Below are 15758 nucleotides of genomic sequence, written 5' to 3' on the forward strand. Positions count from 1 at the left end.
GGTAGCTGATCTAACTTTGGGCCAAGTCATAGTAGTTTTGTTTTGGACTCATTTAGCTTCATTTGTACAGTAAGGACCCCAAGATTGAAGTTTTATTATGCATTCTACAATATTCTTGGTAAGGTTAGTAAGATTTGAATCTATCTCGAGAAGGACGAAGAGTCATCTGCATATGTATACAGTGTTTCAAAGGGGGAGAGATGGAAAAGCTTCAAGGTGGACATATAGATATTGAAAAGAATAGGGGACAGAGGTGATCCCTGCAGGACTCCGCATAACGGCTTCCAGGGTGATGGCCTGATGCCATTCATATTAACAGCAAGATCGTAAGAATTTTGAGAACCAGTCTAAGACAGTAGAATCAATGCCTATCTCAGAAAGTTGGTAGATCAGAATGTCGTGGTGAACGACATCAAAGACCGCAGATAGGTCAAATTGTAATAGAATAGCAAACTTATTCCAAGAGTGTAGTTGCTGAACCTTTGAGATTAGTGAGACCAATAGAGATTCGGTACTGAAGTTAAATCTGAAACCATATTGGCAAGGTAACAGAATGGAAAATCTGTCTAGATATGATGAAAGTTGAGCAGATATGATAGGCTCTAACGTTTTGGTCAAGAGGGCAATGTTCTCTATGGGTTGGTAGCTAGATGGTGAGGAAGGGTCTGGGCCAACTTTTTTCAGTAGTGGGGTCAGAGCAATGTGGCCATGTCTTCAGAAAATAGACCTGACAGTAAAGCAGAATTTATAAGTCTGGTGAGCGATGAGATAGCCTGAGTGGGAATTTTCTCATATAGGTATGAGGGAAATGGATCCAAGACGTATTTACAAGATGTGCCTCAGGCCCCGCCCCCAGGAGGGACCTAAGGCTCCCGGGCCTATTCTGATTGGCCCAGGCGCCTTAGGCACCACCAGTAGGCGGAGCTTTGGGACGGAGGGGCCAATCCGGCCTCATTCCGTCATTGGCTGCCTGCTGGACAGGCGGGTTTGGCTCCCGTCTGTCCGGCCAACTACACAAAGGTACGGGGAAGGGGGGTGGGGGTGTCGTGGGGGTCGGCCAGGGGGGTCGCGGGTCGGCTGGGGGGGGCGGTCGGAGGTTCTTGGGGGGGCGGTCGTTGGGGGGAGGGGGGTTTGCGTCGAGAGCAGGAGGGCCTGGGATCCCTCCTGCCCGTAATGTAGTGGGGGTAGGGGGTCGCCGTGGCCAGAAGGGTTTGGGCTCCCTCCTGGCCCGAACAACTAGCGGGGGGGGGGGTCGCCAGAGCCAGGAGGGCTTGGGCTCCCTCCTGGCCCGATATTGTTGGGGAGTTGGGGAGTCGGGGGGGGGGCAAGAGGGCTTGAGCTCCCTCTTGCCCCGAACGTGTCGGGGGTGCTGCGGTTGGCTGGGGCAAGAGGGCTTGAGCTCCCTCTTGCCCCGATCGTGTCGGGGAGTCGGCGGGGCAAGAGGGCTTGACGTCAGAGAAAGGGCGGGACCGCCAAGAGGAAGCATCAGGACACCGGTAGGAGCTTCTATGATGGGGGGGGAGTCAGGAGGCTGTGGGGGTGCGAGCGGTCCTTCAGGGTGGGGGTGCGGGTGCGTGCGAGCGGTCCTGCGGGGGGGGTGAATCGGGGGGGGGGCATCAGGCTTTCAGGGTGGGGACAGGACTTCAAGGGGGAGAGGAGAGTCGGGGCGGGCGAAAGGAGAGTCGGGGTGGCCAGAGGAGAGTCGGGGCGGCGAAAGGAGAGTCAGGCGGCGACGGGAGAGTCGGGGCGGCATGCGTGGTATACGGGTGTGCGCGGTATATAAAAATTTCTGTACATAAATTTGTGTTTTCCGCACGCTATACCCGTGTGCGCGTTTTACACGGGTGCGCATTATCTACGTGAAAATACGGTACTTATATAACACAAAACAATCCTTTTCAAGCCCACAATATTGGGTAGACATGTTGCTTTTCTACCACAAATAAAAAGGAAAACAAAGAAATGGGTTAGATTCATATGAATCCTAATCATTCCCTAATATATGAAGCACTGACATCCTACCATATTCTCAGTAATGAATCATTAAAAACAAAAAGAGAAGAAAAACAAAAGACAAACTCACTTCTGTTCTCGAACTAGCAAAAATTGTTGCAATTGTATGGGATCCCAAAAGACATATTCAATGTCTTGTATTTTAACAAGACATTTGCATGGAAATTTTAAATAAAAAGATGCCTCAAGAGCTAAAACTCTTATTCTCAATTTCAAAAATTATTTCCTTCTTAATTGCGTAGCTCTTGAGACATCAGGAAAAATTCTTACTAAATCTCCACAAAATTTAGTCAGTCCATTTTTAAAGTAAAGCTTCATTATCAACATTTTGTCTGTCTCACTCATGCATGTTATTACCATGGTGGACCTGCTCTGGGTAACATCCTGAGTGTCTTCCAAAAACTCTGTCAGGTTTATTTCATCTGTTACCAGGTGGTCCACCTCATGGTCGGATTTCTTTTTCTTTTGCGGAATATAATAAGAATTATTTATTGGGAAACTTTCCACATTGGGTAATCCCAGTATTTTTAAAAAATATTTCCTTAACAATACTTCTGAAGATAACAAATGAGTCACTGGGAAATTAACCAAGCAGAGATTCCTCGCCCTATGCATATTTTCCAACATTTCCATTTTGGAATGTAACACATATGACCCCTTGTGAGATGTTCTTTTTTTAATCCTTTGATATGTTTTAGATTTTAGATGAGTCCAGATTAAATTAAAATAATAAGTAAAATGATCAGACCAGATATCATGATACCAAGTACCATCAGATAGAGAGATAGAAGGATCTAAAATCTCCTTTGTGGACATAGCTACCACATCTAAATGATAGCCTTTTTCATGTGTTTGTGTGGGTAAAGGGAGATTATAATTAAGCAAAAATAGAAAGTTTTAAAAATCTTTTGCATCTGGATTGTCCTCTTCATCTAAATGTAAGTTTATGTCTCCTGCAATAATATTATATGAAGGAGTAATTGAATTATGTAGGACAAATTCGCAGAAGTCCTCTCTGGCTTTTGTCTAACTTTTCGGTGGGACATAAAATAATATGCTAGAAAGGGATTCTTTTAGTTCCTTATTGCTAATTTTACAGGCTAATATTTCTAACTAATTGGTCATTTTGGAATCCAATAGTTCAAATTCAAATCCTTCCTTGAGATATGATAGAGATGTCTAAATACCTACATATAATGTAAATGCGCGTGAGTCAAGTCTCTCTAATTTGAAAGGAAACTCTGCAATGAGAGGGCATAGGATGAAGTTAAGAGGTGATAGACTCCGGAGTAATCTAAGGAAATACTTTTTTACAGAAAGGGTGGTAGATGCATGGAACAGTCTCCCAGAAGATGTGGTGGAGACAGACTGTCTGAATTCAAAAGGGCCTTGGATAGGCACGTGGGATCTCTCGGAGAAAGAGATAATGGTTACTGCGGATGAGCAGACTAGATGGGCCATTTGGCCTTTATCTGCCATCATGTTTCTATGTATGCCCTTATTCATGATAGATTTATCGAGGTAAGAACCTAATCTTTTCTTGGTTGGGCTAGGGAGCTTGCTAAAATTTTCATTTGCTGTATTTAATCATTTTACACTGCAAACACATTATAGAATTGTTATTACCAGGATTATCTCATAACTTTTCTGGAATAGTTCATAGTGAGTTACAGTTAGAGAATTCCATGTGCCTTATGGCAGTTGAATTTACTGTAGTTTTTAGCTTCTACTCAAAACTTCCATATAAAAGTGTTTTAAGCAGTTCTGAAATGAATCCTCTCTTTCACCTTTTCTGTAGGTTTATTCTTCAGTCTAAGTCAGAAATTCATTTTCAGCTTTTAGAAAAGCAGAAAGTGGCTGAGGAGAAGATAAAAGAACTTGAGGTGAGTTGTGTTTTGCTAATGAGGTATTCTTGATGTTTGTTAAAATTTGTGTTTGTCTTACCAAAAGTATATTTTAGGGAGTAATTTACCAGAAACTGGATGACTTTGGCCCACAGTGAATAAGAAATTTATGATCATCAGCTTCTCATAGCACATATGTGTAATGATAGAATGATTACAAGAGAAAAGTGTTTTAAGAAAAATTCATTAAAAAAGGATAGTATACACGCTGATAGTCTAAACCTTCTACCTCACTGGTAACAGGAAACTTAATTGGAATATAATAACAGGAAGATATCCTTCTTGCCTCCATATTTAGGGAGAACTATGATTTCCTTAAAATATTTAATCAAAAGGATCTCTGCTCTAAGGAATCTAGTAAACAGGAATTTTCAAAAATGAAAATTTCTATTTCTTATGTTCTTAATGAAATTTTCAAACAATTCTAGCTTTTGATGAATCATTGAAGTATCCTTAAAAGCAGAGACATCTGTGTTGATGCAGCCATTCAGAAAACGGGGCGGGTCCAGGCAGCAGTGCAGAAAGCACACTCCTGCCGGCCCATACACCACTGGACCACCAGGCTTAAAGGGCATTTAAAATGGTACTGCGGGGCAGGGGGTGTTTTTAAAGGGTGGGGGTGTTTTAAAAGAAAGGGCTGGCGAGCAGGCTGTGTTTTTAAAGGGCAGGCGGTGTTTTAAAAAGGTACTGAGAGGAGGGGGGTGTCGTCTTCGCTCCATAAGACACACCCACTTTTCCACCTCCTTTTTGGGAGTGGAAAAAGTGCATCTTATGGAACGAAAAATACAGTAATTCTTCAATGATAAGAGTATTTGGATTTTGCCAGTATCTTGCTGATGCTCTAAAGGGGCAAGATGGGCTCCTTTTGGCCCCCTTTTCCATAGGGCCGACAGTGTTTTCAGTTGTTTCGGAGATCCTCCTCTGACATCGCCTGCTTGCCGGATCTCTCTTGCAGGCAATGAGCCAGGGTCTCATACTCCAAATTCTTCATCTCTCCTCTCACTGGTGTCACTATTTGTGATTCACTATCCCCACTGTGGCTGCATGGTTGGCGTTCAACAGGCAATTTCATTGTCTTTTTTTAAATTACTCTGAGAATTAAGCAAAGTCAGTAGTGTAAAATTTCTGTTAATGTTTTATATAAAAAATGTTTTAGAGTCTAGATTAGTATTTCAGGTTGCATTTTAGGGCTGAAGATAACAGTTCAAAGCACAGATATCACTTGAGGAAAGCCTCAGTTTAGTGTTTAATTGCTTCCTCCACCTTCACAAGGCTAGCCTTTGATTTATAGGCTCTTCAGCCAATTAGGAAGATGATATCGAGAGAATTTCTCTTTCTTTTTTATGGGCTTTTTTACAACAAGTACTGTGCCTGATTTGTTTTATGAAAGGGTTTGTTTACATCAGCGGTCTAAAACTTGCGGTCTTGTACGCAATCTCGCACTCGGGGCACGAAGAGAGGCTCCTGCGCCAGCTGACTTGCAACTTCCTGCTGCCGTCGCATATGCCGGGACTCCTGCCTTCATGTATTTAGTAGGTACATGAAGGCAAGAGACCCGGCATATGCCACGGCAGCAGGAAGTTGCAAGTCAGCTGGTGCCGGCGCAATCTCGCACATTGGGCAGGAAGAGATGTGTCAACTGTCTTGCAACTTCATGCTGCCGTCGCATATGACGGGACTCCTGCCTTCACATATCTGCCGGATACGCAAAGGCAGGAGTCCAAGCATATGCGACAGCAGCAGGAAGTTGCAAGCCAGCTGATGCCGGAGTCTCTCTTCCTGCCCAGTGTGCGAGATCATGTAGAGACTGTGGCTGCAAAATACAGGTATTACTGTACAGGGGAGAAGGGGAGGAAGGAAGGAAGAACAGGTACTGCGGGAGGAAGGAAGGGAGAAGGGGTACTGCTGGACAAGGGGGGAGAAGGGGTACTGCTGGACAAGGGGAGCAGGGAAGGGAGAATGGGTACTGCTGGATGGGGGAATAAGGGGTACTGCTGGACAAGTGGAGCAGGGAAGGGAGGAGGGGTACTGCTGAACAGGGGGAGCAGGGAAGGGAGAAGGGGTACTGCTGGACAGGGGGAGCAAGGAAGAGAAGGGGGTACTGCTGGACAGGGGGAGCATGGAGGGGAGAAGGGATACAGGATGTCCGGGGTGGTACTTGGGGAGACCCCCCCAGGAAAGGGACTTGGGAGTACTGGTTGACAAGTCGATGAAGCTGTCTGCACAATGTGCGGCTGCGGCGAAAAGGGCGAACAGAATGCTAGGAATGATTAAGAAGGGAATTGCGAACAGATCGGAGAAGGTTATCATGCCGCTGTACTGGGCCATGGTACGCCCTCACCTGGAATACTGCGTCCAGCACTGGTCGCCGTACATGAAGAAGGACATGGCACTACTCGAAAGGGTCCAGAGAAGAGCAACTAAAATGGTTAAGGGGTTGGAGGAGCTGCCGTACAGTGAGAGATTAGAGAAGCTGGGCCTATTCTCCCTTGAAAAGAGGAGATTGAGAGGGGACATGATCGAAACATTCAGGATAATGAAGGGATTAGATTCAGTAGATAAAGACGAGAGGGCACGCTCTAAAGTTAAAAGGGGATAGATTCCGTACAAACGTAAGGAAGTTCTTCTTCACCCAGAGAGTGGTGGAGAGCTGGAATGCTCTTCCAGAGGCTGTTATAGGGGAAAACACCCTCCAGGGATTCAAGACAAGGTTGGACAAGTTCTTGCTGAACCAGAACGAACGCAGGTAGGGCTGGTCTCGGTAGGGTACAGGTCTTTGACCTGGGGGCCGCCGCGTGAGCGGACTGCTGGGCGCGATGGACCGCTGGTCTGACCCAGCAGCGGCAATTCTTATGTTCTTACTGCTGGACGGGGGGGAAGGAATACTGCTGGACAAGGGGAGCAGAGAAGGGGTACTTCTGAACAAGAGGAGCAGGGAAGGGAGAATGGGTGCTGCTGGATGGAGGGGAGAAGGGGTACTGCTGGAAAAGGGGAGCAGGGAGAGGGAGAAGGGGTACTGGTGGACAAGGGGGGAGGTAAAAGGAAGGGAGAAGTGTTGCTGGGGAAAAACAAATGTTTGCAGTAAGGAAAACTTTCCCTGCTTTCTCCAAGGTTTTGTAGTCCAGTCCTTACCAGTACAAAACCCACAGTCTTTACAATTTCTTCAGAAAACCACAGCTTGCAAAGTCTTTTCAAAATTAAGCATTATTTCTTGCTGACTTCACAGAACCACATACCTCCATATCGTGTTCTTGGCTTATTTGACTCTCGTCCAGCCCCATCTCCATAAGCTGTTCCATCTGGGTCACCTTATTATGAAGTTGGTGTGTCTAGTGGTGATCACATTGGCAAGAAGGGTCTTGTAGAGAGCCATTTCTCAGGTTTGGTGAAGTTGGAGTATCTATACACACAGTACCATCCTTTTTGCCGAAGGTTATATTGCCCTTCTATGTAAATCAGGAAATTGGTCTGCCCGCATTCAGACCAAAAAGAAGGATAAGATCTTGCAGTTGTTGGATGTCAAAAGATTAATGAGTTTCAGCTAGCTGATCATGTTTATGTTGACAAATCCGAGTTGTTGGAGAAAGGCCGGCTTCTAAGGCTACCATCACCAGATGAATTTGCATGGCTATATCGGCAGCATACATCAGGAATGGAAAATAAAACTCAATATCACTAAAAGCACTCTCCACTAGCGGTGTGGCAGCTTCCTGGTCAGAATCTTGGTCGATCCTGCATGATGAAATCTGTAAGGCAGCTACTTTCACAAGGTTTTACAGGGTGGATGTGATGGCTTGCCTAGACACAGCTTTTGGGTCCTCAGTGCTGACAGCAGGCTCATCTTGCCCACTTTAGGGATTCCAGTTGTTCAGGACCTCTACATCCGTTGCACTGGAAAGAAAGATTAGGTTCTTACCTTGATAATAGATGGATGTAGAGGTCCTGAAACTCGCCCATCTGTTAGTTTGTTTTGCCTGCTTAGGGTGTCAAAAAGAGTACTACAGTAGAGTCGATTGAGCCTGCTTAGGGTGTCAAGAAGAGTACTACAGTAGAGTCGACTGCCTCAGTTCAGGAGCCTAACAAGTACAAGTAACAAATCCTTTACTGTGGTGCGGGTTGCACTCAGACTTGTTTGGTCCATCTTTTAAGTTTGTGTAAATCTTTCCCATCTCTCTTCTTATATTTTTAAGCTTTGTAAACCATGCCGAGCTCCACTTCCATGGAGATGATGCAGTATATAAACTTAAGGCTTAGTTTAGTTTAGTGAATGTTTTTAAATTCATGTGATTTATGCATGTTGTTTACAGAGCAGAATAGAACAGTGGCTGTTATTTGGGGAGTTTCCCTGTACCCTCTCCTTTCTTTATATTTTAATTATATAGTGCTATTTGATTGCTTTGGTACAAACTGAGGGATTAGAGCAAAGCCCACTGAGGAAGGGAGGCAGAGCCAAAGAAAATGATTGGTGCCTTCTGCAAAAACACATAGTTTGAGGGTGACTAACCTGCTGTTCAGGACCTTTACACCCGTCTACAGGAAAGAAGATTATCAAGGTAGGAACCTAATCTTTCTTTATAGTCCATCATGAAATAAGGATTTGTTTTTAATTATGTACCATGAGGCTGTATATTCATACAATGTTTAAATTTTTTAGTAAATCTGTCACTGGAATTGCTAAATACTTCAACAGCAATGCAGAAGCAGTTCTGAAAGTATTTATTTATTTCTAAAATTTATAGACCGCCTATCCCTTAGCGGTTCACAATAAAACATACACAGTAGTTCCAGACAAAATACATAAAGAAATCTGCAGTTACAGCACAATCACATACTAGCAGTATCCCTCGAAAACTGGGGAGGCAATATATTAGCAAACTATACTACATTAAATCATCTTAATCACATTCAAGATATCCTGACCAACTTGCAACCATGAAATTAAAAAAAGGCCTCAACATATAGTTTGGTCTTTAACATTTTTCTAAACTTTAACCAGTAAGAACAGGTCCTCAGGATGCCAGGAAGATAATTCCATAATTTCACTCCTGCCACAGACATCATTGCTATTCTAAATTTAACATATCGGACAACATTTTCCTTCATAGAGATCAGTCTCATAGTTCCTTCTGACCTCAACTTCCTCCCCGGCTGATACACCTCCCATAAATTTGAGCCACCGGGAACCAATGCAATTTCTTTAACACCGGAGTAATGTGTTCTCTACGTGCATTCAAGCTAACATTCCCACAAGATTGAGATGGAACTCTGTAGTGGACTGTTTTGAGCTCATTTTCAAAAAAGATAGACTTCCAAAAGACAGCATAAACCAACACTTGGATGTCTTATTAGTCAGAACATCCAAGTGGGCATTCTCAAAACAGACTTTCTAGATTCTTTCTGGGTGTTTTGTCTCCAGTGTGTCTAAATCTTAAGGGGGCTTGTTAATCGTGTTTTGGGCAGACTTAGGACTTGAATGCTCTGCAGGGATAAACCTTTAAAAAAACATCCAGGGCTTTTTTTAGACATTTGGAGCTAGACCTGTTTTAAAAGTGTCTAAATGCTAATAAGGTGCCCAAACTGACCAGATTACCACTGGAGAAATTAAGGCATCCCCCCTCCCCCCGTCACCTTTACTCCCCAGTTGGCACTGACTCCCTCCCACTACCCAAAGATGTGAAAAAATCCAGTACTGTCCAGCCCATATGAGATTCACATGGCTCATCGGCAGAGGGGCACTATAACTTGCTTATATTGTATGATGAGCCCTCCAAAACCTACTGTACCTACATAAAGATGACACCTGCAGGCTTAAAGGCTATTGATACAGGTGGGTACAGTAAGCTTTGGGTGGGTTTTGGAGGGCTCACAATATTATATAAACAAGTTATAGTGACATCTGTACCTGGGATTTTAAATATGACATTCACTGCAGTAATCCTTAGGGTGCCCTTCTGCTGTACACAGGAATACTCAATCGTGATATTTTGCTAAGAATGCTGGCTGCTTGGACGTCAGAAAAATTTGCTTTTGTGCACTTTTCATGTGGATGTCTTCATATTTGAGAATGACCAAAAAAATAGATATACTAAGGGCCCAAACGTCTAAAGATAGATGTCTTGCAGTTTTGAAAATTAACATTTCTGGACATCTTTCCTAAAACGTCCAAACTCAGACTTAGATATCCTATTGAAAATGGAACATAAGCATTATTGAAAGAAACTCTGATAAGATTAAAAACATAAGAATTGCCATAGTGGGACAGACTGAAGGTCCATCAAGCCCGGTTTTTCTGAATGTAGTTATGGATACCTACACCTAGTTGTAATCGCTGTCTTTTTCTTCCTGTATTACAGCAGAAGAAATCATATCTGGAACGAAGTGTAAAAGATGCAGAGGATAATATTAGGGAAATGCTGATGGCCAGAAGAGCACAGTAAGAGGTGCATCACTGTGAAGAATCTACGTTATAGACTCTGCTTATGTTCAATGTTCATATCATTCTAGACCAATCTTGTGTCTTTCACCTTTAAAACTTGATTCATATACTTCATTTACCATTAGATATAATGATTGATCTACTGATATTGTAAATGTTTTGACAGTAATCAATAAATTATTTAATTGATATTATATCCTTCTCAAAATGATCTAAAGTTTATATTCTTTATTCAGTCATGTATTCACATCTACAGTATTTAATTCTTGCAAATACTTCAACATCTAAAGATAAAATTAGAGGCAAAAGCCTACACAGTAGTTCTCAAAAAGGAAATATATGTCATGGCCTGGTAAAAAGTCTTCAGCATCTCCCTAGACAGCCACTGCTGCCAGCTGCAGAGCTTGGAGATTTCCGGTCTTCAGCTGGCAGAGCTTGGTGACCTGGGCCTGAGACCCCTGTGTGTTTAATACAAAAAAGTGCTGAAGTACTTGCTGAGTTTAATTTCTTGGGGTTTCCAGTTCAGTTTCTATTTCTGTTTGTGATCCTTGTTCTGTATTTGGTAAAGGTCAATCTGTGTTTTGTATGTGAAGAAGTCATTTAAAGTTATTTTATGTGTGGTAGTAATGGCAGGTGGAGAGATCGAGGGAAAGGGTATTTGTGCACTTTCATAGATATGTACTGTATCCAGTATAAAGCGCCCCATCTGAAGAGCTTTTTCAGGAGTCTGCTGGACATGCTGGTTGGCTGTCTGCTTGCTTCCAGGTAATGTTTCCATTATTCTGTGTACTTCCAGTATATTATCTGAGCTATTCTGAACTGTCTTGTCTTCCACACAGGTGGTTTGGCTAGTGGACACAAAACTACATCTAAAAATGTCAATGCTAACTTTGTGTAGTCTGTGTGTGCCCATTTAGGCTACTGTCCTTCACAGGTAGATTGTGCTGTGGTGAACTTCTTTTTTCACCTCCCAGTTTCCATGTGGGCTGTGTGCTGGTCTTTTTTTATTACTACTACTATTAATTATTTCTATAGTGCTACTAGACATACACAGCGCTGTACAGAGTCACAAAGAAGAAAACAGTCCCTGCTCGAAAGAGCTTACAATCTAAACAGCAAACACAGACAAATAGGATATAGTTAAGGGGAAGGGTTGATCTGCTGGCTGAGTTGGAGGGCAGAGGGGAGTACAGGACAATCAAGCCATTGTGACATCACTGATGAGGTTGACTCTTATTGGTGGTATGAGGCATTATGACATCACAATCTCAGCTCTGCTTCCCAAAGACTGAAACTCTTCACACCCGAGCACAATATCGGGTAAAGCTTTGGATTATTGCCCAGAAACAGCTAAGAAGAAAAAAATTAAATTGAATCAGGTTGGGCAGACTGGATGGACCATTTGGGTCTTTATCTGCCGTCATCTACTCTGTTACTATGTCACACTACTACTACTACTATGAATGATTTCTATAGAGCTACCAGACGTACACAGTGCTGTAGAGTCACAAAGAAGAAGAAAACAGTCCCTTCTTGAAAGAACTTACAATCTAAACAGACAAACAAGATGTCATGGATACAGTTAAGAGAACGGTTAATCAGCTGACTGGGTTGTAGGGCAGAGGAGTAGGGTTAAGAATTGAAGACTATATAAAAAAAGTGAGTTTTCAGTCTGGTTTTGAACAAGGGAAGGGGCTTGACAGACAAACTCAGGTAATTTATTCCATGCATAGGGGGGCAAATGACCTTGCAGGAGTATGATAGCCACCTCACACAGGTAAGTATTATGCTAAAATTAAGGTACAAAAGTGTGTAGTTTAAGGTTTGCAAGGCTTACAAGAGCTGCTTACTGATTCAGTCTTCATTAATGTATTGATCTGAAAGATATGTGAAAGTGAGCTTGTTAGTGATGTATAGAGTTACCAGAATTTTGAGAACCAGTCTAAGACTGTGGAATCAATGCCTGTCTCAGAAAGTTGGAATATTAGAATATAAGTCTTACCCTTTTTCCTATGAGGAGGAACTAGGTACTAGGCTGCATCTTAGATGACACTCTCACAATGGAACCACAAATATCTAACCTTCGAAGAAAGGCCATCTACATTATGCATCAACTGCTACTCACAAGATCATACTTCCACCCACACCACTTTGCTCTGATCGTACCGAAGAAGATGTACACAGCATACCGGAACCCATCAAGCTATATGCTGGAAATGAAGACGGAAAGCTGAAGGATTGACAGTCAGTCTAGAGGAGGTGTGTAGGCAGATTGAGAGGCTTAAGAGTGATAAATCCTCGGGACCAGATGGCATCCATCCGAGGGTCATCAAGGAACTGAAAGGGACCATAGCAGAACTGCTTCAACTAATAGCCAATCTGTCGATCAAATCGGGAATGTGGCAAATGTTACGCCGATCTTCAAGAAAGGTTCGAGGGAAGATCCGGGAAACTACAGACCTGCGAGTCTGAACTCGGTATCGGGAAAGATGGTAGAGTCACTGATAAAGGACAGTATCATTGATCACCTTGACGGACACAGGCTGATGAGGACCAGTCAGCACGGTTTTAGCAAAGGCAGATCGTGTTTGCCGAACTTGCTGCACTTCTTTGAGGGAGTAAACAGACAGATAGACAAGGGCGATCCGGTCGACATTGTATATCTGGATTTTCAGAAGGCGTTCGACAAGGTTCCACATAAACGACTACTTCGGAAAATTGCGAGCCATGGAATCAAGGGTGAAATACTCACGTGGATTAAAAACTGGCTGGAGCATAGGAAACAGAGAGTGGGGGTAAATGGACAATACTCGGACTGGAAGAGCATCACCAATGGGGTACCGCAGGGCTCGGTGCTTGGACCCGTGCTCTTTAACATCTTTATAAACCATCTGGACATAGGTACAACGAGCGAGGTGATTAAATTTGCGGACAATATGAAGTTATTCAGAGTAGTGAAGACGCAGGGGGATTGCGAAGATCTGCAACGTGACATAATCAGGCTCGAGGAATTGGCATTGACATGACAGATGAGGTTCAACGTGGATAAGTGTAAAGTGATGCATGTCGGTAACAAAAATCTCATGCATGAATACAGGATGTCCGGGGCGGTACTTGGAGAGACCTCCCAGGAAAGGGACTTGGGAGTTTTGATGGACAAGTCAATGAAGCCGACCACGCAATGTGTGGCAGCGGCAAAAAGGGCAAACAGAATGCTAGGAATGATAAAGAAGGGGATCACGAACAGATCAGAGAAGGTTATCATGCCGCTGTACCGGGCCATGGTGCACCCTCACCTGGAGTACTGTGTCCAGCACTGGTCGCCATACATAAAGAAGGACATGGTACTACTCGAAAGGGTCCAGAGAAGAGCAACTAAGATGGTTAAGGGGTTGGAGGAGCTGCCGTACAGCGAAAGATTAGAGAAACTGGGCCTCTTCTCCCTCGAACAGAGGAGATTGAGAGGGGACATGATCAAAACATTCAAGGTACTGAAGGGGATAGACTTAGTAGATAAGGACAGGTTGTTCACCCTCTCCAAGGTAGGAAGAACGAGAGAGCACTCTCTAAAGTTGAAAGGGGATAGATTCTGTACAAACGTAAGGAAGTTCTTCTTCACTCAGAGAGTGGTAGAAAGCTGGAACGCTCTTCCAGAGGCTGTTATAGGGCAAAAACACCCTCCAGGGATTCAAGACAAAGTTAGACAAGTTCCTGCTGAACAAGAACGGGCGCTGGTAGGGTTAGTCTCGGTTAGGGTGCTGGTCGTTGACCAGAGGGCCGCCGCATGAGCGGACTGCTGGGCATGATGGACCATTGGTCTGACCCAGCAGCGGCAATTCTTATGTACCTCAACTGGACTATTGCAACTCCACCTACCTTGACATCAGTGCTACTCTTATCCACAAACTGCAACTCAGTTACACTAATCTACAAATTAAAGAAATTTGATTCAATCACAACCTTCATCAAGCAACTACATTGGCTCCCAATATCATAAGAACTGCCATCTCCGGATCATTCTATACGGAAACTCAGCAGCCCTTCTCATCCAACTATTCTCTACTGCAGGGGTGCCCACACTTTTTGGGTTTGCGAGCTACTTTTTAAATGACCAAGTCAAAATGATCTACCAACAATAAAATTTAAAAAAAACACAAAGCACACTGTATGCATAGAAAATGTTAATCATCATTCCTATTCCAGGGTTTTTCAAAGAGGTCAAAGCAGATGACTCTAAGCACTATCACCTCAGTAACAACCATACAAAAATAGACAAATATACCCCCTCCCTTTTTACTAAACCACGATAGCAGTTTTTAAGCGCAGGGAGCTGCACTGAATGCCCAGCGCTGCTCTCGACACTCATAGGCTCCCTGCGCTAAAAACCTCTATTGCGGTTTAGTAAAAGGGGACCTTAGTGTAAAATATAGACAGCAGATATAAATTCAGACACATTTTGATCACTAAATTTAAAATAAAATCATTTTCCCTACCTTGTCTGGTGATTTCATGAGTCTCTGGTTGCACTTTCTTCTTCTGACTGCATACAATCTTTCTTCCCTTCTTTTAGCCTGTATGCTTCTTCTCCTCCAGACCTTATTCCTTCCCCCCAACTTTTCCTTCCTCTTCCCTGCCCTTTCTTTCTCTCTGCCTCCCTTTCATTTTTTTCTGTTTCTCTTCTTTCCTTCTGTCTCCCTGCCTGCCCTTTTTCTTTCTTTCTCCCTGCCCTCCCCCAAGCCACTGCCACTGCCATTACCATCGGGGACCAGGACCCAAACGCCACCAATAACAGGCCCCAAGCTCTCCCTGCTTCGGCCAACCAGCATTCCTCTCCCCGACGTCAATTCTGCCGTCGGGAAGAGGAAGGCTGATCAGCCCAAGATCGTGATCAACCTATTGGGGGAAATGCTGCCGGGTCCTGCCTTCGCGGAAACAGAAAGTAGGCAGGACCCGGCAGGAACAAGAACAAATGCTTCACTAACCTGTCTCCTGCATTAGCCCGTAGCGAACGCTTGCTTCAGGGCTCTCAACATGTGCATGCCGGCTTCCCTTCTCCCCCCCCACCTCCCCGGACATAACTTCCGGTTTCGGAGGGAAGAGAAGAGAAGCCTGCATGCACACGTTAGAGCCCGGAGCATAAGTTCGCTAGGGGCTGAAATCTCCAAGCCGGTTTTTTTTTTTTTTTTTTAATCAATAAATGTTTATTGAAAAAGTTTTGAGAAAATTATACAAACCAGAATATAAATATCAGGGACATCAACAGATAGGAGAGCAAGCATATAAAAAGCTCCCAAGTCACAGAATGCTCCCCCAGCAGTACAAACAGCAGAAATCTCTCCCAACAGAACCCAAACAGCCCCCAATACATATCATCAATCAGAACTCCACAAAACCCCCCCCCCCCC

At 43.8% G+C, this 15758-nt stretch overlaps 2 protein-coding genes across 2 annotated transcripts in view; both read left to right on the forward strand.

Annotated features, from left to right (window-relative positions):
* Positions 1-10564, forward strand: part of PFDN1 (prefoldin subunit 1) — a 42389-nt gene extending 31825 nt beyond the window's left edge. Inside the window, exons 3-4 of the mRNA XM_033926912.1 lie at positions 3812-3896; positions 10271-10564. Coding sequence (XP_033782803.1) covers positions 3812-3896; positions 10271-10354 — 169 coding nt within the window. The 3' untranslated portion in view covers positions 10355-10564. The remainder of the gene's footprint in view (positions 1-3811; positions 3897-10270) is intronic.
* A 301-nt stretch (positions 10565-10865) lies between these two features.
* The window catches only part of DOCK2 (dedicator of cytokinesis 2), a 601528-nt gene continuing 596635 nt past the window's right edge, over positions 10866-15758 (forward strand). Inside the window, exon 1 of the mRNA XM_033927247.1 lies at positions 10866-11118. The gene's annotated coding sequence lies outside the window, so the exon portion shown is untranslated. The remainder of the gene's footprint in view (positions 11119-15758) is intronic.

Source organism: Geotrypetes seraphini, chromosome 18 (assembly GCF_902459505.1).
Source record: "Geotrypetes seraphini chromosome 18, aGeoSer1.1, whole genome shotgun sequence".
Taxonomy (NCBI): domain Eukaryota; kingdom Metazoa; phylum Chordata; class Amphibia; order Gymnophiona; family Dermophiidae; genus Geotrypetes; species Geotrypetes seraphini.